Source organism: Misgurnus anguillicaudatus, chromosome 11 (assembly GCF_027580225.2).
Source record: "Misgurnus anguillicaudatus chromosome 11, ASM2758022v2, whole genome shotgun sequence".
NCBI classification, from domain to species: domain Eukaryota; kingdom Metazoa; phylum Chordata; class Actinopteri; order Cypriniformes; family Cobitidae; genus Misgurnus; species Misgurnus anguillicaudatus.
This window is the reverse complement of record NC_073347.2, coordinates 6,877,560-6,901,437: the sequence shown is the minus strand read 5'-3', so window position 1 is coordinate 6,901,437 and position 23,878 is coordinate 6,877,560. Positions and strand designations below refer to the sequence as shown.

At 40.2% G+C, this 23,878-nt stretch overlaps 2 protein-coding genes across 2 annotated transcripts in view; one reads left to right on the top strand and one right to left on the bottom strand.

Moving 5' to 3' along the window:
- Positions 1-17,065: 17,065 nt before the first annotated feature.
- dldh (dihydrolipoamide dehydrogenase) lies at positions 17,066-22,245 on the bottom strand. Its single transcript, XM_055169915.2, has 11 exons — positions 21,711-22,245; positions 21,248-21,550; positions 20,810-20,870; positions 20,466-20,723; positions 19,780-19,840; positions 19,554-19,684; positions 19,298-19,467; positions 18,979-19,195; positions 18,097-18,898; positions 17,893-18,007; positions 17,066-17,796 (listed from the first exon to the last, which is right to left on the bottom strand). Exons 1-11 carry the CDS (start codon positions 21,756-21,758, stop codon positions 17,791-17,793), a joined length of 2,172 nt encoding a protein of 723 aa, XP_055025890.2. The 5' UTR covers positions 21,759-22,245; the 3' UTR covers positions 17,066-17,790.
- Positions 20,546-23,878, top strand: part of fam120b (family with sequence similarity 120 member B) — a 64,085-nt gene continuing 60,752 nt past the window's right edge. Inside the window, exon 1 of the mRNA XM_055169912.2 lies at positions 20,546-20,674. The gene's annotated coding sequence lies outside the window, so the exon portion shown is untranslated. The remainder of the gene's footprint in view (positions 20,675-23,878) is intronic.

The following is a 23,878-nucleotide window of genomic DNA, read 5'->3' as shown; positions in this document are numbered from 1 at the left end:
AATCCGAGCCTGGGCATGCTTTCGTCAATAAGATGCGATTGTTTTAAAGAAAACAGTAAGTAAAGCGTTCTCCTAACACTGGAACCCATCGTGATGTTAATTCTGTGTTTTTTATTCTGTGTTGTTTGGTGCGCGATGATCTTATTGCCAGAGCCGGACAGTAACGGAGTACATTTACTTGAGTACAGTACTTAAGTACAATTTTGAGGGATCTGTACTTTACTCGAGTATTATTTTTGGGGAGTACTCATGACTTTACTCAAGTACATTTGAGAGGCAAATATTGTACTCTTTACTCTACTGCATTTCTATCCATAACCGTGAGTACTTGTTACTTCTTCTAAAAAAAAAAGGAAAAAAGAAAAATCTCAGAAACCCTCGATTTGTTGTTTCCCTTTTCTCAAACGTGATTGGATTGTGCAGGCGCCACTGATTGGGACAGCCTATCAGCTATCATCTTCAGCTTTCCGCCAAAGTCCCAATAGTCAGATTTAGATAAGAGAAGAAATCATGGACGAAACAATGGATGAAGACACAGCAGGTCCATCCTGGGAATGTGACAACCTGTTGCTCCACCTCGCCAGACAATTTTCTAAACAAGTTAATGATAGTTTTCGCTTTAAGTGTTTGCTGTGTTTACCAAAACAGAGCTTCATTACCGCTTACAAAAATCCAACCCCTTGAGAGCGGCAGGAATCACTGGTGATCCCGGATTATTGTTGTTCAAAATTCATTACTCTTCAAAACATCACACTCTTACTTGATCTGGACAAACTCAGCATCACAAGACAGGTTTAAGACTCCCAGCTTCGACATTAGACCACTGTTTGTTATTAAACTGGTTTGCAGTGACATTTATTTCTTAATTTATGCCAGGAGTGCAAAATAATTAATCTGAAACGTTCGTTATTTTGAATAGAAATCATCATACATTCATTCTCGTCTTCTCAGGTTTATTTGTATTCAAATACATAAAATATACAGAATCCGCCAGGGCTATTAGTACAATGGTGCACATATTTGAAGAAATAATGATTATCACATGTTAGTAAAATATTTAGTCTTACAGAATAAGATTTCTATTCTTTTTCCACTGAATTATGCGATCTGAAGAGCTCAAAGAGCGAACGGAGTGAGATGTGTGTCTCCTCTTCCTGATTCATGTCAGATTTGACCTCAGAGTTCTATCATTTGCTGTACAGCTGTCAATCATCTCATGTGGTTCAATGTGCACTGTGGCAGTAGTAATGCAAAATTTAAAAATGTACTCTTGTACTCTTGATACTCAAGTACTTTTAAAAACAAGTACTTTTTACTTTTACTTGAGTAGACATCTGACTGCAGTACTTTTACTTGTACTTGAGTAAAATTTAGCAAGGGGTAACTGTACTCTTACTCAAGTAAAAACATTTGGAGTCGCGGCACGGCGCAGACAGTCAAACTAAGAGCAAGTCCCACCCGGTGATGCGAAGCAGTGAGCAGGAGTTCATCCACCACTACCCAAACAACAAAAGCTGGACTTCAGTGCAAAATCAACCTTTCCTCACCAGAGCGGGAAGCTGTGGAGGAGTTGTGTCCCGGCATTAGCACCAGGCGGTACAGCGTGCCTCACATCACGCTTGCTCCAGACTCCCGGAGACGTACGAGGCAGCCAGCGAGCGAGCACCTGTCTCGATGCAGCTTCACGGACCGAGTTCAGGCGAACAGAGACTCCATCGCCCAAAATGAAAACGGTAAGTCTCCGATTGTCATTGTAACCTGCACTGCTTGCCACATGTACAGTTTAGCTTCTTCCGTCAGCACAGAGGGGTTTACATGTGTTAAGTGTATTGAAGTAGTAAGGCTGACGGAGAGATTGCAGAACTAGAAGCGCACATCCGAACGCTCGTTGAGGACAGTAAGACCGCTAATGTTAATGTTTCAAACACTGTTTCGGGTGCGCCTACGGTAATGCGTAGTACACATAGCTCGGTTCCGGCAACTGATTTAACACGGCCGACTAACTGGGTGACTGTCAGGCGGCGTAGTCATATTTGATGCCCATCGAAGTCCCCCCTAGTAATTTCTAACAGATTCGACATTCTAAACAATACACCGGCTGAGACATCTGTTAAAGGTGCCCTTGTTATTGGAGACTCGATACTTAAAGGGACACCATGAAACTTTTTGGCCACTAGGGGGTGCTAGACACGTATTTTTCACTTCTAGCGCCCCTAGAGCCCACAAGCGCCGCAGCACTGTCGCAAAGGAAAGGAACTGGCCAACCTTAAAACTAAACTAAAAACTAAACCTTTAAAATGCTAAACGATCAACATTTTGAGACAACAGGGAGAAACGCAGTCATGTTACAACCTTCTGATGAGGAACTCGTCGTGGCAGAAGCCATTTCTCAATCTGAAGGTTGCAGCCTCCGGATGTCGTATTTCTAAGCTGTATACGTCATCAAGACTGTCTTATTTCACAATATTAACAATTACAAAGTTGACTATTATACTTAGTTAATCGTAAATTGTTGCAGTATGCTTATGACCTGCGAATGTAATGCTCAGTTTACCTTAATAAACCAGGCTTGATGACGTGTGCAGCCTGCATATTTGACCTCCGGAGGCTGCAGCCTTCCAATTCAGAAACGACCAGACGTATTTCCTTGCCTTTTTCCAAACACATATTGTTGCATCCTCTCTCTCTCCCCCTCGCCATCAGGATTTTCCGCAATGGCGCTCGTTATTCCTCTTTTTTGTGTGAAAATCGCTCCAAATCCAAGTAAACTGATGCGTTTAGGTCTGCCGCTTTGTAATACGTCACGCGAGTGACAGCGGAACGCAGCAAATGAGGAAGAGAGAAGAGAGAAACGCTCGGATCTGATTGGTGAATGAATAGGGTTTGGTTTTACACTGTGAGCAAGTTTGAGTGCTATAGCATCCTGGATTGTAATGTAAATATATCATAGACACAGTAAAAGAAAGGTAAATACGTGAACACAGCATCTGAATACAGGGAACTATATGCAATATAATCGCCGTAATTTATAAAGAACACCGCATTTATGTATGAATCAATAGTTTATATAAAAAATTGCTTTAAAGGGGAATCGAACCCGGGTCGCCCGTGTCATAGGTCTGTGGCTCTAAAGACTGAGCCACAGAGTCACATAATAAAAACTGCTCTCTACACTCCTTAAGTAGCTTCCAGCAAAATTCACGTTAAAAACAAATTGTGTGGAGGAAGTGACGTATGCCGTAAAGCAGTCGAATTTTGTGGGGTTTTTTTGTGCTCTGGTTACTACCAGAAACCCTAAGTTTTAAAATACGAGTAAAAGTGATACAGACCCCGTCAGGCTATGGTAGACATGTCATTCAACCTATTTAAAGTCGATGTACTATCACAAGGGTCTTGAAAATGTATTATGAAGGTTAAAAAATTACATGGTGTCACTTTAAGAACGTGAACATTGAGGCACCAGCCACCATAGTTGACTGTATACCGGGAGCCAGATCGTCAGACATTAGATTCAAACTTAAAGTACTGGCTAATGCTAAGCGTAAGTTTTCTAAAATTGTTATTCATGCCGGCGCAAATGACACCAGACTCCGCCAGTCAGAGATCACCAAAGATACTATTAAAGAGGTGTGTGAAATTGCAAAAACAATGTCAGATAATGTAATTTGCTCTGGTCCCCTCCCCGCCTACCGGGGTGATGAAACTTATAGCAGATTAGTGTCTCTTTACCACTGGATGTCAAAATGGTGCCCTCAGCATAACGTAGGGTTTATAGATAATTGGAAACACTTCAGGGGGAGACCTGACCTGCTAAAGAGAGATGGCCTTCATCCGTCATCGGAAGGAAATGCTATACTCTCTAGAAATCTGACCAATACTCTAAATTCTAATACAGTTTGACTACCCAGGGCCCAGATCAGGAAACAGATAGATCGGCCTACCCGTCCATCTGTTAGTAGCTCTGACATGTCAAGATCACATATATCCCAGAACTTAGAGTCTATCTTACCAGAGTATCAACACATTTCAACTGTGTGCGTTCCTCGAACAAACGAATACAGAGCACCGTTTACCTCGTCTCGTACAAATCTTACTAACATAAAATTAGAAAACAATACGTTTACAGATGAACCTCGAATATTAAAATTCGGCCTTCTTAACATTAGATCGCTTACCAATAAAGAACCCATTGTCAATGAAATAATTACTGACCAAAACTTAGATGCACTCTCTTTAACAGAAACCTGGCTTAAAGCAGACGATTACATTAGTTTAAACGAATCCACCCCACAAGACTACTATTATAAACATGAACCGCGTTTAAAGGGGAGAGGGGGTAGTGTAGCTACAATATACAAAATTTTTTTTAAAGTAAACCATAAATCCGAACTAAAATTTAATTCATTTGAAATAATGCTATTAAATATGGAAATAACTGATCGTAACCATAAACAGCTCTCTTTTGTCCTTGCTACAATCTATAGACCTCCGGGCCATCATGTAGATTTTCTTAAAGAAATATCAAATTTCCTGTCTGACCTCGTAGTCACTGTAGATAAAGCTCTTATCGTTGGTGACTTTAATATACATGTTGATAACCCAACAGATACATTAGGATTAGCATTTATGGATATTCTAAATTCTCTCAATATTAGACAAAACGTGACAGGGCCCACGCATACTCATAGGCACAGATAAGACTTAATTCTGTCACTCGGGCTCAATATTAATGAAATCGAGATATCACCTCAGAGCGATGCAGTTTCAGACCATTGCCTTGTCTCATACACGGTACTTCTAGATATGATCACTCGATCCACAATACGCTACCGACTAGCCAGAACAATAATTTCCACCACTAAAGATAACTTTATTAGCACTCTTCCGGACCTGTCCCAAATGAAACATGTAGCAGATAACCCTGAAGATCTAGATATTGTAATAGAAAACCTGAACAGTATTTGTTCTAACACATTGGATGTCGTAGCTCCAATTCGAAAAAAGAGAATCAAAGAAAAAACGCCAGCTCCATGGTACGACCATCATACCGCTGCCCTTAAAAAGGCTGCTAGAAAAATGGAAAGAAATTATAGAAGCACAAAGTTAGAGGTATGGCGTGCAGCATGGAAAGAGAGTGTTAAACACTACAGACAGGCTATAAAAATCGCCAGATCTACGTATCTCAGCAATCTTATTAAAGAAAATCATAATAACCCTCGCTTCCTCTTTAGCACAGTTGCGAAACTGACTAGAAATAAAGAACAAACAGAACCCACTAATAAACTCCCACACAATAGTAACGACTTCATGAACTTCTTTACTAAGAAAATTATGATTATTAGGGAAAACATTGTAGGTACCCAAGCAGCCACCACTCTACCCAATAGTACATTTACCACTAGATTACCATACGAACATCTTGAGTCATTTAAACCTACTACAATAGATGAGCTCATCTAAATTAGTAGCATCATCCAAATCATCGTCCTGTATATTGGACCCTGTTCCCACAAAATTACTCAAAGAGGTATTCCCTATAGTGTCTAACCCAGAACTAAATGTCTTTAACTCATCATTAGAATTAGGCTACGTTCCTACTGCTTTCAAACTAGCAGTTATTAGACCGCTCATTAAAAAACCAAACCTTGACCAGGGAGATCTAAATAACTTTAGACCAATCTCAAATCTCCCTTTTCTTTCCAAAATATTAGAAAAGGTAGTGGCAAGCCAGCTACGCACATTCTTAGCAAATAATAGTACGTATGAAAAGTTCCAATCAGGATTCAGGCCCCACCATAGCACAGAGACAGCGCTGCTTAGAGTTACAAATGACCTTCTCCTAACATCCGACCGTGGTGAAATATCACTCCTTATATTATTAGACCTTAGTGCAGCCTTTGACACAATAGATCACACAATCTTACTTAATAGGCTAGAAAACTATGTTGGCATCAGTGGTCAGGCGCTAGCTTGGTTCAGATCGTATCTAACCAATCGCTATCACTTTGTTTATGTAAATGAGGAGGAGTCACATCACTCCCTGGTTAAATACGGCGTACCGCAGGGATCAGTTTTAGGTCCTATCCTGTTCTCGTTATATATGTTACCTCTGGGAGATATTATCAGAAATCATAACATACAGTTTCACTGCTATGCAGATGACACACAGCTTTACATCTCCTCGCATCCTAGCGAAACACAAAATCTTTCTAAGCTATCAGACTGCATCAGCGATATAAGTGACTGGATGTCACATAACTTTCTTATGCTAAACTCCAATAAGACAGAGATACTTGTTATCGAACCGAATCGCTACAAATATAATATGACAGATTACAAGTTGCCCATAGATGGCTGCACTGTGGTGCCAACCTCCACGGTTAAGAATTTAGGTGTGATGTTCGACAGCAGTTTATCCTTCGACAGCCATATCTCCAATGTCTGCCGCACAGCATTCTTCCACCTTAGAAATATCTCAAAAATACGCCATATGTTGTCTGCATCAGATGCAGAGAAGCTTATCCACGCTTTTATGACCTCTAGAATAGACTATTGTAACTCGTTACTCGGAGGATGCCATGCAAAACAGGTCAACAAGCTTCAGCTAGTTCAAAACACTTCTGCAAGAGTTCTTACTCGAACTAAGAAGTATGACCGCATAAGCCCAATTCTGGCATCTTTACACTGGCTACCAGTTAAATATCGTATACAATTTAAAATATTACTAATCACCTACAAAGCCTTAAATGGCCTAGCACCCTCATATCTTAGAGAATTATTATCAGAATACAATCCATCACGTGCATTGCGGTCACAAAATTCTGGCCTTTTAATTATCCCTAAAATATCAAAAGTGTCTAAAGGTGGCAGATCCTTTTCCTACTTAGCCCCTAAGCTATGGAATGATTTACCAACCGACGTCCGAAAATCAGAGACAGTAGATAACTTTAAATCTAGACTTAAAACTTTTCTCTTTAACAAGGTTTTCAAATAGTTGTTTTAACAATGGTACTTATCTCCTAATAGCTAGCTTGTACAACCTAGTAAATAAATAAATTAATGAATAAATTAAAACCTTTTTTTTCGTCAACACTTCAAAGCATGGTAAATCTCATTAATACTCTTTAGTAATATGCTGAAACTTTGAATTGGTTTTCGATTGAGTCTTAACTGCCAAATATGGCCGGCTTGCAATTTTGGCCTTTTCCCATGACCTTAAAATAGTATGTCATACAGAACCGTTTGCCACTGTACGTTAGTATTAACGACGGCAGTGGGGCCTCTGGCCTTAGTCAAACGAGTTCTGTTTCCGTTTCTAAAATCATCAACTATATGTAATACACTTAACCAGCAATAGTTAGCCTGTCCGGAACCGAGCTGACTAAAACCACATTACTGTGTGACACTTGTTTTCTATGTGAACGGCCCCTACGCTAATAAGATTTTGTTTCTCTCTCCCTGCCTCGTCCTTGATCCCGAGGACGAGACAAACAGATCCAGTTCCGGTACATGTGAAAGTCGGCACACAACTGATCTACTAGCTGTTCTTCAACGTGATGTCCAGCTGATGCCTGACCAAAGACCACCGGCAGAACCCGCTTAATCTCCGCTTAATCTCCGCTTAATCTCCTTCCGTTTCAATGTGTATATATATATATATATATATAAAACTCCCAAGGGTTTTTTCCTCCTATGACTTTTTTTACTTCCCCGGCTAAAATTCCGGGGTTTTTTTCTCCTAGGGGGTTTTTCAACCCGGGGAGGCAGCCTTTTTGGGCTTAACTTCTATTCGTTACATTAGTAATACGTTTGCTTATAATGTTGATTTATAGCCATAGCAAATTTAACTGCTTGTGCTATCGTTTATTATGTTGTGCTATCTGTCGATTTTCTGTGCTTTTCACTGCATCTATTATGTAAAGCTGCTTTGATACAATTACCAAATTGTGAAAAGCGCTATATAAATAAAATTGAATTGAATTGAATAATGAACCTGTGTACTCTGTCCGCCTCTGCTTATTGCTTAGTTGATCTGTCGCATGTGCAACTCAGACATTACGTAACCCCGCTACTCGCATCAGAAGGTTTTTACAAGGTTTTGCAATCACAGTCTGCGCCTGAGATCAAGTGAACCACGCCCGAGCCCACCTCTGCAAGCGGGTTTGTTTAATCGCGCCCGGGCACAGTACGGAGTGATCACACTAGTCAAACGAACCAGGTTTTGGGAGTCAAACGTGCCCGGGCACGGTTTGGTTTGGATAGTGTGAGCGAGCCCTTAGGTATGATATGAGTGCACCCTAATACTTAGGGTGCACTCATTTTTGGCAGGTGATAAGTAGTCGTGAATAATTTACTTTTGTAAGTTATTAAAAGTTACTTATAATTAGTAAAATGTCTAATTTGGACCTTAAAGTGAAATTTTAAAACATTACAGTTAGACAATTGATACATTTTGGTATTCACTGAATTATTATTGTATATTTATAACTATAATAATAATAATAATAATAATAATAATAATAATAATAATACATTTTATTTATAGGCGCCTTTCATGGCACTCAAGGACACATTACATCAACTAAATATAATTTATATATATTAAATAGCTTTATTTATATTTTTGGAGCTCACTAAGTTTTTGGGAAAAAAAAGACAATTTCTCATTTTTCCCTGAATTTGACTCCATTACACCTTGCAACCTTAACTTTGAATATTTTTTCCAATTTCTAATTATAGAGAGGTAAACAACAATTTATTTTTGTTGAGCACCCCTCTCATCCTCCCCCATCATTCTCCTGTTATGGCTTTGTTCCACTCAAATATTTATTCATTAGCACAAAAAGATTTTGAACAAAGTGCACGTAAAAAAGGATCACAGCAAGATGTTGCTGTATGGCCGTTTTCTGTAAACACAAAGATCTCGCTTCCACCCGTTTCATCCAAGTGTTGTGCAAGGGCCTGTTAGCTGGCTTCCCTCTTTTGTCTGTGACCCTGAAGAATTGTCATACATTGTCCGAAGAGTTACAAACCTCAACTTTTCCCATCTGGCATTGAAAATGATTATCATGTGAAGAGAGCCGAGCATTCAGTGTTTGTGGTCATTAATCAGGCGTCAGTCCACTTGTCCATTCCCATGCCGTCTCAAAAGAGGGTTGCACGATTACGCCCCTTCTCAACAACCAGTCAGAATCCAGAATGCCATTAGCACTTATTCGGAGCAGAAAAGTTAAAGTTTTGGGGTCATACAGTATACTTTCCTTGTTTGCACGACACTCACGGGAACATCAAGAGTTATGTCAATCGAAGTCTCTTTAAGTCATTATGCCGTGACCTTCACAGGTCACTGATGGATCTTCATATTCAAGACCAGCAGCTGCTTATGACTCCTCAGTTTGGTTCACACAGGCCAAATGTCAACATATAACAGCCATAAAGAATAAATAGCTAGTAACTCTTTGTGACAACTACATTTCGAATGGTCTTAATTTGCATTTGTTGTTGTCTCCGCCGTGGCTTTTGTGCTCTTTCAGAAGAATTCATATTGTGCATGCATATTTATATTTTCTGCACTGGTGGACTCATTGAAGTGATCCACTCTTAAACTCATCACCGCTCTTGATCCATGAAGATCTTTCAAATGGAGATGTCACTGAGGCCAGCTGAACGTGACCCAAAATGGGAGCTGCGCAAAGTTAAGCCTACCCACATTGTTTTTTGCAAGAAATAGTGGCCACAAAATATAAATACCATTGGATAGGGAAAAAACATCGAACCAAGTGGCATTCACAAACAAATGATGCTCTCACAATTTCACATAGGTGTCCGCTATATTATATTGGCATGTACCTTTTGCATTTGTTTTAAACAGTACCAAGTATTAAGGATTTCACATTAATGACCTTACTTTGTGTAGAAAACAATAATCACTGAAAATGACTCTAGCTGGGCTTTCAATCAGGGCGGCATTTGCCAGTCACTGTCAACACAACGTTGCCCTGAGATGTCCACCAAGAACAATCCGAAACAATTATAAGTACACAAACATCAATCCCCACACAATTTACTGCCGTCTCTCTTTTTAAGGAGAAACTCCTCTGCTATTATTCGTCTACATGTTCAGTTCGCCCCCTTCTCTAATTCTTTTTTACGCCGGACTCGGAGATGTGTGCTCGGCTCGTACCGGCTGAATGCTAGCTTTAGAGGCATCTGTCGCTTATAGTCCTCACAACATCTGCTGCTATTGCTCTTCTTTCCCAGCATGCCGTGGGATATGGTTTCTCCCAAAGGTGGCCTTTGTATGCACCATTGTGAATTCGATCTTTGTCTTCCACGGGCAGTTCCCACGATGTTGAGGAAGTTATTGCCATGCCTACAGACCTGTTACCACACAACAACTGTCAGAAGTGATCGTCTCATCACAGAGGACCAGTGCGGTTTTTGTAAACATCATGCATAATGTTGCTATTTGTAGGGGGGATCGGAAGCTGCGATGGGCAAGATTTGGGATGATGGAAAATAATGTTGGAGCGCACTTGAGTTGGACCGTGATGCTTGGGATACACAAGATCAATTTTGTTTTATATCTAACAAGCAATTGAGATCATGAATATCCATCCATGATGAGACTTCCAAGAGTCTCTTTTAAGAAAGAGGGACATGGGGGGGGCAAAAAGACACTTCGACCTTTATCTCCAAACAATGTCTACAATACTCAAAGCAAAGCACACCATGGGATTGGTTGTGAAGACACAGCAGATGTTAATAATAAACTTTGCTCACTTTTGTCTTTCTTGTCTTTCTGACTCTTTTAGATGTCCTAAAAAAAATAATGTTGTTATCATAATCATAAAGCTGCCGCATTCAACAAATGTATAAGGATTTTAAGCGATCAGCAAGCATAGGTCCTTCTGTGTGCTTAAAAAAAAACAAATAAGCCACACTCTCTACATCAGTGACTTTATTTTGGAAAAGGGTTCACATCAGTCAATAGGTCTTTAGGTCCCTCATCGAGATGGAGAATGATTGATGATCTGCAGGGCCTGAGGTGCACTGTCTTCTCCTGGCTGGGTGGTCTCTCCTGGGCAATGTCAAGGGGCACTTTTGGGACAGAATGGAGAAGGTCACGAGGTGTCCTCTAAACCTACCTGTGTAACATTTAAAACAAACATCAGCCTTTCAAAATAAATCATTGTGTGGCTTATGAAAACATAACTGACTTTTTTTCATCTCCATAAATGCTTGACACCTTAAATTGGTCTGCTGATGGTTTAAGTATATATCACAGGTCCATTTGGTGAAGCGCTGTGTCAATGGATAAGTCAGATGTTATGGTCAGGGACCTCCCTATATGTCCACAATGGGACAGCCATATGTTTGAAGTGAACGCATTCCTTGAGATTTGACTTTTACCTCATGTAAGGCTTTTGACTGCTTGAATTTTCGTGAAGGTTATAATGAACACTGCTTTCATTTACTAATTGTCCAACAATCCCAATACAAATTTATGTTTATATGGTGGTATGCACTCTTAAAAAGAAAGTTTTTTTAAGAACCTTTGACTAAATGGTTCTCCGAAGAACCAAAAATGGTCTTCTATGGCATCGGTGTGAAGAACCTTTTAGGAAGCGTGTACACCAAGGCCAGTGGCTGGTATTTTTTTTAATGGTTTCCAATGAAAGCGCCGCACTTTTTCCGCGCTCACCACTTTTTCTGCACAGAGTTGAAAAATGTTCAACTTTGCGTGAAATGCTCAGCTCCAATGTCATTTCTCACTTGGCTGTCCAATCACAGTGGAGGAGGGGCAGGACAAATATCAACAACCAACCAGGGGTACGTTTCCCGAACAACGACGCAACTTGTTGCTGAACCAACATAGTACTACCTTGTCACGACTGTTTCCCGAAAGCATAGTAACTTTGTCGCACATTCGTTGTTTGAACCATGTTGGTTTAACAACATAGTTGATGATGTCACGTGGGAGGTGAAGTACTAATTAATCTGTGCAAATTGATTTAATGTCAGATTATTGCTTTAAATAACATATATTGCATCTGAAGACTGATTTTGTTATCGTGATTTAGTTATCTGTTGTTTATTTTCAAGATATTTAATTCACACGCAAGTTCCCTCTTACGTCACTCCTCCCAGGGATTCCCCAGGGTCTTAAAGCTCGTAGTTCTGCGCACATGCGCAGTTTCAAATGCAGCGCTTTAATTCTGTTTACAAACCTAATGACATAAAATAAAAATTTTATATATTTAGAATGAAGGATATACATTGTACTACTTGTTTTTTGCTTATTTTGTTCAAAAGCATGATCAACGTAAGTCTAGATATGATAATAACAAGGAACGATGCATCTATGAGCTGTCGTTCAATCCACACAAGTTTGCGATGCAACTTGCGAATGTTCGTTTGAACTATGGTTTCGGGAAACACCAAATCGTTGAACTTTGTCAGTAACGACGAAACTTATGACGGTAGTTGGCTAACGATGCTTTCGGGAAACGCACCCCAGTTCAACGACTTATAAACAATGCAGAAGTCTCATAGCAACAAAAGCGCTTAGCTGAAAAAGGTCCTGGCAAGCGCCCATAGTCGACATATGCCTGGTGTTTTCAGCCGCATTTAAACGCTTTGATTGTACACGCCCATTTAAGCACCTTTTTACCTTTTTAAGAGTGTACGTCTTTTTCCATTTGATTTAATGCACATCATCTAGCATTACAACCACCATTTTGAAGGAAATTGTGATTTATGTATTTATATGCGCGTGCTAACAAAAGCAATACAAATCGTGAATTGCTTAAATAGTCGCATGTAGGTTGCCACATGTCAGTTTTACTGACATTCGATGTACCAACAGAGGCCAGTACACCCATTGACTTCTTTTTGTTTGGGTTCATTTGTCCTGGATGAAACAGTTTTGTACCCTAAAACTTCCCTTGCAGGACTTCTCGGCCAGAGCAAATGAGATCTGAAGGCCCAGGTTGCAAAAGTTGAAAGGGGGCGGCTCTGCATTGTGCGCACTGACAGGTGACCACTACGCCCGAACAAAGGGTGGGTCATTGCTGCGGAGAAATCCCTTTTTTGATGCTCGTGTTCCACTTTCGCCACAATCTGTCAAAATTTAACTCGCCATTGAAGGGACTGGCAGCAGAAAATAGCTTTATAGGGACCTCGCCAAGCAGAAGTAAGATCGAGGACACAAGCCGATTGCGGAGCATGTCATGCACCGGTATTGCTCATCCTTTCCCAGAACCAAGAAGAAAGGCTGCAAAAGACAGAAAGAGGCACTATAATCTGTGACGAGAGTGGCCTGTGAAGTGGAAACAGTTAAACAACCCAACTCAGCAAAAATTCTTCTCTTGTCATGTAAATATTCTTCACCATGAAACATCTTATCCTCTCACGGTATAAAAGACATATTAACCTGAACAGAATGAAACTTATGTATGTAAACAGAAAGTGGAAGCGCGAAACTGAAAATACTTGCAAAGAAATTTGGTGACAGATAATTTGTCCATCCTCACTGAAAGCCAAGTCACGATTTGAATAATAAATATAGAGTTTGTTTTCAGGGAAGTGAGATATAAAATTCAATATAGCGGAGAGGAAATTTGGCAGACTATCACAAGTTTGGTATCAAACGTAGTCATCATAATCAAATATAGGGTGAGATAGAAAAGTAGTTCAAACATTTTTAAATGGCATTAATATCTGCATGAATATAAGCCTTCAGAGTATTCAAAGGAAATAATTTTGATTCTAGCCCCTATCGTTCCTGAGTTAATACAAAAACATAAATGGCCTTATTAGCAACACCCACTTTCTGATGGATGTGTGTGTGGGTGCCTGAGTACACTTTTAAAAAATTAATGTTTGTCACAGTAAAGCTGCTGAAGAACCATTTTTGGTTTCATATTGGGTGTTTCTTTATTATGGAGAGGATAATGGGATCATCCCCCATTGTTATCTTATATGGACGTCCAGGATTGTTTTTGTTGCTGAGCTCACCAGTGTGTGTGTTTTTTTTTCAGAATGTACCAAATTGTTGATCTAGCATATGCTAATATTCCTCCTATCTGACCGATGGATTTGTTGTGTTTTTGAAACCTAAATATGGTCTATATCACTTGCACGGAGATCTCCCTCAATCACATGATGTGGGTTAAGAGCCACAGCATCCAAATGCCAATGCCACACTTAAAATCAACTTCAGACCTTTAACATCTTTTATTTATGAGAAAATTGTTTAACAAATAGACAATACCTGTCTATAAAATAACATTTAGGTCAACTGTTCCATTATTTTTGGCCTCTTCACATATTAAACGGCTGTAATTCCTAAACTCTATATGTGGATGTGAATACCCAATCTAACTAAAGCTGAGAGTGTGCACTTTAAGCAAATATTCATTATTGTAATTGGAAAACATTTTGGTTAACAGCTAAAATAACATTAGAATAGTACCGCCTTCACCTCATTTTAGCCAGGATAAGAGCGCCACCTACTGCATAATAGCAGAAATATGGATTGAGGTAAAACTTGTCAATGGTGGGTAAAAAGTAATTATTCTTGTTTCATTCGGCTTCCTCAGAAATTGTCATGACACCACTGGTCATAAAAACGTATGAAAAGTTACATTATTAATATTACTTTTAGCGTTCCAGTCAGCCCTGGGATAGCCGACTCTATTGCTAGCATATACCTAGACAGTACAAAGGGATGCATGCAGGTAAGAAAAACTGGAATATGACATTTAACATATTTTAATAAAATTTTCTGTTTAATGAACGCAAAACCAATTCAAATCAGAAGAGAGAGAGAGGGAGAGAGAGAGAGAGAGAGAGAGAGAGAGAGAGAGAGAGAGAGAGAGAGAGAGAGAGAGAGAGAGAGAGAGAGAGAACATATATATCTCACCCAATATCAATTCAATAAAAAATAAATAAATACAAATTAAAATTAACAATCAACAATGTTCTCTCTTTGTACTATTTGAATTTGAAATTTCCTGCATGTCCTGTACAGCGTGAGGTTGTTCACACCCTGTCCATGTTCAGTCATGCTTGTTGCTTATTAGTTAGGTTAGCGCTGTCCCTCTGCATGCCTGGTATGTCACGTGGTTAGGTTGCCTCGTTGCGGTGCATTAAAAACAGATATTTATTAAAAAATAAAAGTAATCTCGAGTCATATAACTGAAGTCCGAGTCATTTGTAAAGCAAGTCTCAAGTCCTAAAATTTGCGACTTAAGTCTTACTCAAGTCGAGTCATATGACTCGAGTCCCCCATCTCTGTTTAAAGGAACACTCCACTTTTTTGAAAAACATTTCCAGCTCTCCTAGAGTTAAACATCTATTCAGCTGATCTCCGGGTCTGGTGGTACCACTTTTAGCATAGCTTAGCACAATCCATTGAATCTGATTAGACCAAAGAGTTTTCATATTTTTCCTATTTAAAACGTGACTCTTCTGTAGTTACATCATGTACTAAGACACACGGAAAATTAAAAGTTGTGATTTTCTAGGCAGATATGGCTAGGAACTATACTCTCATTCTGTCGTAATAATCAAGGACTTTGCTGCCATAACATGACTGCAGGAGGCGCAATGATATCATGCACTGCCCGAAAATAGTCCCCTGGTATTGCAAGTGACCAAGGGGACTATTTTCTGGTGCTGCGTATCATTGAGCACGATGCTAACGGTCTAATCAGATACAATGAATTGTGCCAAGCCATGCTAAAAGTAGTACCACCAGACCCAGAGATCAGCTGAATGGATTCCAAAATTGTAAGAATCAAATGTTTAACTCTAGGGGAGCTGGAAATGAGCATATTTTCAAAAAAAGTGTTCTTTAAAAAATGTCATTCTTGGTTAGGACACAGCCTGATTGTCTCGTGTAATCTGAAACATTCATATTACACATTCAATAATTCATCATTTAGATCTAAAACACTATTTTTAGTCCTTTTAAAAACAAATGAGCTGATCTCTTCACTAAATAGCAGTGCCATGGTTGGATAGTGCAGATTATCATCACAAGGGAGACAAATTTCAATTACCTATTTTTCACATGCTTTTTGCCATTTAACCCAAACCGAATGCATTTTTGAGTGGAAAAGTGGAAAAAGATCTAATGAAAGATATTTGCCACTGGCTATACTGAGCAGTGCCACAGGCCTGTCAATGAAGAAACAAAAGAGGTGCTTTAGGCCTGTCTCCTGATATTTTCCAACTCAGCGAAATCCTATTGTGCGAGTGAAAAGTTACGTTAAAAGCTTAGCATGGTATGTGAATGCATCTATCCAACAGTTGGGACATAGCAGCAAATACTTTTCACATTATCCTCCCTGAACCCACAAGCAAAGATGGATCTGCTTAACAGAACTCAGATGCTCATGAGCTCACTGCTAACTTTTGCGGTTTTAAAGGACAAGGTTGAATTATGAATTATTCCTATAATAAAACCATTTTTAAAAAAGTAAAGTGTAAAGGTGTTGGCAAATATATAATGTCATGCTTTAAAAGCCATGTTGCCATAGCATAAAAGCTTTAAAAAATACATTGTAGCCCCGTTTAGTACTTAAATGAGGTTAGCTTAGTTTAACTTATAAAAATGTACTGTTAGATGTTTTCCTATGTTTTAATCATATTAAGATGCTATGGGAGTGTTCCACTTTGCTCTATTTAAGTCAGTTAATGAGCTTGGCTACAGCTTAGACATCAAATGTTTCACCACCAAACACAAACTTTCACCAAACCAGTTACAAAAAGTGGTTTCTCGTGTTTTTGTCAAGAGTCAAATATACCCCGAAATATCCTGCCATCAAAGTGAAGGCTGTAATTTGCGATGACCGGGTGTGTATTTGTCTCACTAAGTGAGGTACGAAAAGGAAAATATAATACGTTTCCCATAAATGTTTGGAGATTGGAACAAATTGAATGGAATTATTATAATATATGGAATTATTTTCCACGATTTTTTTTTCAAGTTGGGCTACATGACATTACACACACATACGCACAGCTGCAGCTAGCTAATAATAACTAATATCTGACCAATTTCATAATATTTCATACAGGATTTATTTGGAAAAAGTAGTAAGGTGATTTTCTTCAGGGACAACAATCATAAAACCATTCCTGTACGTTTTGACAGCATGTTTAAATACATTTACATTAGAAACCAGTCACATCGACCCGAAGTGCCTTATTTACAATAGACAAATTTGCAAAATGAAAAAAAAAAAAAGATATTAAATTACATCAAACACGCACACAAAAACGAAACCACAAAAACTTTGATCACAAATAAGGTTTAAATAAAAGAAATACGACTTATTAAAATACAACCAGTAACAAACATATATTTGATGGCAGTGTTTCTCCTCTTCTGACCGACGTAATGGATCAGAAAACTTCCAGACACACACTGCAGTCAGTGCATATGCATACACAGTATTCGATTCAATTGTGTCTTAAATACATTACAAAATACAACCCATCATAGTGCAATGAGGTAAAACTGTCCCTACAGGAAGTGCAGCAAGTCCATTTGGCACATTCCTGGGAAACAAACTTTGAGAGTCCGAGCCAGTATGGCCCAACGTCCTTTCCTGCAGTCACTGTGTTTACTTCAGTTGAGAACCAGCTCATTCTGAATATCACCGTCAACGTAAGTTTCACAGCAGCAGTCACATGAAGGAAACTTTCCCTCTGGTTTCAGCAGCATTACTGGAGTAAAACCTCCTGAAGAACGAGATGAGCTACAGCTCTGTTGGTGCGTTACACCTGAGAAACAAGAAAAATTGGCACGCGTTTAGATTTCGGAAATCCAGACAAACATGTTTTGACTGCAAGCACTGGAGAAAAAAGATTGTGACTCACCTCGGTTGCAATAATACATTCATCCTTCTCCTCTGATAAAACAAAGACTGACTGGTACTTTGTGTCTTTGCATAAAGATTCTGTACATTTCGATGAATCGCTGAATGACGAATCACTGAAAAGATACGAAGAAAACGTTAATTTGGCACAAAATCACACCAGCATCTTTCTTGCCCAAGTTCTACTACATATAACGATTTTTACCTTTTTAAACGTTTTCTGTGTTTCTCCTCTGAATCCGAATCTAGAGCCTCACATTTTGTCGATTCGCTCTTCTCCGAATCCTCCTTTACCAATTCCTCCTGCTTTAACTCGTGAACAAGATTGTAATCCACTAGCGAGTAACGGGATTTGAATCCATTCTTTTCTCCACCGACGGCATCGCTCTGAAAGTCCACTTTCTTGTTGATGTTCTTCAACTGCGTCGTCCCAATGACGCTTACGCAGGTCAAGTCTTTCTCTCGACTGCGGTTGTTGGTCAGGTTGTTCATGGTCTCGATTTCATTATGGCTGTCGACTGTCTGCCTCCTCTGCTGCAGTTTAAGGCGAATGTAGACGACCAAGACGGCGCCTCCGATCAGGACCAAAAGCACTAAAATAATCCCAGCACAAACCGCTGTCCATGGAAAGGCACCGTCGTCCTCTTCGTAAGAGTACCTTTTTCCAGCTTCTTCTGCGAAGGGGTGTCCCTCTGGCAGCAGGAACTGACAGTTACCTCCTCCGTACCCCGGGACGCAAGCGCAAATATAACGGTTGTCCCTCTCGTGGCAAGTGGCTCCATTGTGGCACGGGTTATGGACGCACTTGTTGACCGGAGAGGTGCAGTTCTTGCCAGTGTATCCAGGAGGGCAGGTACAGGTATAGTCATTAAGCCCGTCATGGCATGTGCCACCGTTCTGACAGGGATAGGCGGCACACTCATCGATATTGTCTTCGCAGTGAGTCCCAGTGAAACCTTCAGGACACTGACAAAGATAGGAATCCACAAGATCTAGACACTGGGCACCTGGAAAGGAATTCCTAATTAGATAACTGATTCAAATGTCCCTTAATTTGCATTGTATGTCTTGTAAGCATTCAACGTACCATTGGAGCATGGGTTGGAGCTGCAGTGATCGATCTTCTTTTCGCAGTTGAAACCGGCGTAGCTCGTCGGACACTGGCAGAAGTATCCTCCATCAGGGTTGTCAGCACAGCGCCCGCCGTTGAAGCAGGGGCCGTCGGCACAAGTCATGGCGCTCAGTTCGCAGTTTCTTCCATAGAAACCAGGGGGACATGTACAGCTGTAGGTGTTTTCAAGATCCTGTCAAATCAAAGCAACAATTGAGATGAGATTCATACTGGACACATTTTATCATTCATACTTAATTAAACAGAGAATGTTTCCATATGAGTTAATACTCACAGTGCAGCTTCCTCCATTTCTGCAAGGGTTGCCAGAGCATTCGTTGACCTCAATCTCACAGCTGGCCCCAGTGAAACCAGGTCTGCATGAGCAGGTGTAGCTTCCCTGGCCAGTGTTGGTGCAAGTGGCTCCATTCTGACATGGTTTGTGATGTGTGCAGTAATTAAGATCTGTAAAATAAAATTAAAAATTCCATTTAACATCTCACAATTTCATTAATTTACTACGACAATAGTCTTCTTTGACAAAGACTCACCTTGGTTACAGAAGAGGCCTCCCCATCCTTCCTGGCAGTTGCATTGCCAAGGCTGTTGGCAGGTACCATGCAGACAGCCAGGATAACGGATGCAGTCATCGCAGTACTTTCCACTAAAACCCACTCTGCATCTAAAAAACAATCGCAATGGACCAGTTAGTATTCTGTCAACTCTACATCGAAGATTAAAACTTCAGATTTACACGAATCTCTCCAACACACTTACTTGCATTCGCCAGGTTTTTCACAAAATCCGTGGTCTTCATCACATCCCGGAAGACAGATTGCTATAAAGAGAAATATTTGTTTGTTAATGCCAATTCCCACTACTGAACAAACATAGCTGGTCACCCTTACTTAGTGGGTTACCCAAAAAAGCTCTCTTCACTACCATTGGAAGGACACTCTGGTTAACACAGTTGCACTCATACAAAAGCCCCCCAAACAAAAGCTCCTTTTTTCCCTAACTGTGGGTCAGAAGTCCCCTTTTTCACTCTGTTCATCCAACCCCCTCTCTATAACGTCCCAGAGTCGGGGTAGATAAGGGTGGACAGCTGGTGTACATGGTGCCAGTGCAGGACAGCTGCTCTATTGTCCACCTTCACTCTGCAGCTGCCCCCTTCCAACAATACCTCGCAGCTCTGAACCAATCAGGAGCGAGCGCTCTGCCAAGTAACCAATCAGGCGACGCATTTAATCTATGGCACGCGTGCCATTATTTGGCCAACGTCCCTCTCATTTGAATCACACAAACGCCTGTTGCAACCATAGTGATGAAATGTGTTGTTGTTTTTCTTGCGAATACCGAGACACGTTTACTCGAAACTCTACACATACACAAATAGCCTAACTGTACAGTTTGACGACGACAACAACAACAAAAATGTAATGATAAACATAGCGCGTACTTACGTTCAGTGCAGTACTGTCCTTTCCATCCGGAAATGCAGATGATTTCACCGCGCTCTCCGCAGGTAAAGTGGCCGAAGGTGTCGTCGCGCGGGCGGCAGAAGACCGAGCAGCCCTCGCCATAGTAGTGCTCGTCACAGACGAATCTATACGAGTACTTCAGCTCTGTCCTACCACCAACCTGAAGATCCTGAGACCATTCTTCACCCACGGTTAGATGCCTCTGTGTCGTCATACGACTGATCAGACGCTCCGGATTTTCTGTAAAATGTTGAAAATTTAGCACTGTGCTTTACTATATTGTATAAGCAGGATGTTTTTTGTTTTTTTAATGGACCTCGGCTTACCTGTTGACAGGTCGTCGTTGGAATCGGTGTGCAAAGCTTCGATAATGAGAGAAAATGTACCCTAAAAAAAAATAATACGTGTTAAAATCACTTGAACTTAAAGAGCGGTATTCATTGCGCGAGGTGTTCAGGTTCCGCTCTGTTTTACATATAACGGAAGATGTGAATAGCTTAAGGTGTGATCGCACTGGAGATTCAAGCTTCATTTCTCCAATTTAACACTTACTTATTGCAGTCAAATGAAAGGTTTCGGAATTTCACACTGAGCTGACAATGATTTTCCAACCCAGGGGATGTGACTTTTCCCACCCCACCAAGACCGTTAACACGCGTAATTACCCAAATCCAGAGCACTGCTATACTTTCTGAATCATTTTATTTTGTCTATGCTTTAAAACTATTTTTCTAGATAACAATTAGAAAGAAGAAGCTACTCACCGGCCACGTAAATCCAAATGAGAACGGAATGGGATTGGTGAATGAACTGTCAGGAAAGTTTTCAGTAACTTGAAAGGAGTTTGATCCGAGCACCGGGGTGACTGCACCACCGTATGTACACGGAGGATCTGGAGACACATTGGTCTGGTAATGTTTAAGGCAAATCCTAAAAAAGGTTTTGCATTCACATTGCTGAATCCCTGCCTCGGACGCAGATCCTTTACAGCAGTTTGCGTTGCCTGACACCCCTTTTTTGTTCAGAAACTCTTGAAGTTTTAATTCGAAAACCCCAGAACAAAAACACTGAAAAGGAATAAAAACGGAATTAATCACTTATTTTTGCCATTATAGGACTTTACTGACTTATATTGCATTATAGTCAGTAGCTATACTGCTATTGTATTCATGCGTAAAATACGCACATATAATGTAAAAGTAAATAATAAATCACATCTTGACTTACCTGGCTTATCATGACGCAAAGGAAAGCAGCTATTATAAGTCGTCCCATGGTGGAGAGGATATGTACTATGTTGTTTAGCTTCCACGGGCCAGGCAATTGTATGAGACCGTGTCTCAATAAATCATTGAGACTCGGAGTTCTCCACTCAGTGGGAGCGCGCTGGCTGATGCTCTCTCGTGTTCACTTTATCTGCTCGTGCAAGCCCATCAAAGTCCTCCTTCAAAATGTTCAAGCAATTAAATTCCAAATACGAAATAATAAACAGGAACCCAACAGGAGTGATCAGCAAATCCCCAGAAGACGATTACTCCAAATTGTCAAAAGTTTGCAGTCCACTTGCTGTTACGAAAAAATGCAAAAACCCATACACGGGGTTATCTGAGCATGTATTGCTTATTTTCCGTTTATACACTTGGCGTTGAGATGATCCCAAACTACTGTTCCAAACTTTCCTCTGGTACTCTTGTTTCCATGTGAAAGATTGACTGACTGTGTGTGTGTGTGTTTAATGTCCCAGTCCTCTTGCAGCCGGTTATATACAGACTGCGCCTGCTAGGGTAATGAGATGCAAATGAGCTACTCCCCAATCTGGCTCGGGTTGTCACAAAGGGGACACTTTTCAAACCACACCATCCCCAACCCCCCAAGAAAAAAATCGGCAAATGGTCACTGAGCTGTAAAATGTGCAACTCTTAGGCACTGCTAAAAGAGAGAGAGAGAGAGTGCAATAGAGAAAAAAACTAATTTACATACAGGAAAATAAGAAACCTTAAGAATCATGTACATCCCACTATGACATAAAACCTCAAATTACATCACACATTGCGCACTGCGCATTTCTGATGATGGAGACAAATGTAAAGTTTATGGCACACAAGGGCAATTTAGTTAGAGATTGTTTTGCAGTATTGACAAGATCTTAGTTAATCATTAAAATATATGGGTTTGAATAGCATTTATTTATTTAATTACTTACATTTTAAAAATGTGACATGTACCAGAGAAAGTTTTATAGGAGAACATACGCAGAATTCCTGGCGCGTACCATAATTAGGTCACGTATAGTGAACATTTATATTATTTGAAAAGCTAAAAAGTTTTTTGCTTATCCTGTCACTTTTTCCATTAAGTTTTATTTGAAAATTTGGGTAAGTTCGGAGTTATCTCTGAGTTGGATTGTAAAAGCTGAACTGGTGTGTGTCGTTCGCGTGGCTGTCATTAAGGCACTTTGTTATTGTGTGGAGGGGAGAATAAGTTTTTTTTCTCTGTGCTCTCAGCTGTATGGTAATTCAGACAGCACCTGCTCCCCTCACAATGTAGCAGGGAGAAAGAGCTCCCCTCTCTACACGTCATCTGCGACAAAAGTACCTACCAGCTTCTGTTGTTTTGGCGTTTTATCAATGATTTTGCGTTTAATTTGACGAGGAAGTTGTGTTATGCTCTTTCCGATGTATTCTTTTAATCATTCATATTGTTAAATTAATCGGGCTCGCGGTTTTGCGCCCTGTCTCCATTTGCACGCTCACACGCATGAGATGAGCATTTGTTTGTGTATGTGTATGCATGAGGGTGGTCTTCATTAGTGCGTTCATTAAATCCAGAGGAATGCAGCAATATGAATGCTCAGATTTAATAACAAGCATCTGTGCCACTGACACAGTTACGCGCGGATTGAGATCGTGCTGTGTAGTTTGTTTCAATCTCAGATTTTGATGATAAATTCATTGTAATAGGCTATATTGGTTGCAACATTATTAAACCTCAATTTACTGAACTACGTGGTAAATGCACTCTTTATTCAATAAATTTCCTGATCAAAAGAAAAGACGTGATGTTATCAGGCGACAGGTGTCATTGCAGCACACTCTGGGAATCGCTCTGCCTATCCACCATGATAGTTATTGAACTGTTGACCATAAATAAGAGTGGAAGCATGTCAGGGAGCTATCATCACACGTCCCCCCAACAATTCTTTACACTGACGTCGCACACATTTCCCGATTATCGCAGCAAAGCGTAACTGAAAAGCCTCAGATTTATGCCCACTTCGCTTATTCTTTGCAGGCATAATTTATGCCACGCGATTCTGTCCTGGTGAAATCAAGCAGAAAGCTCCTTTCTCGCATTCCTCCTCCTTTCTGAAGGTGGACTATGGGGAGACTGTTTAA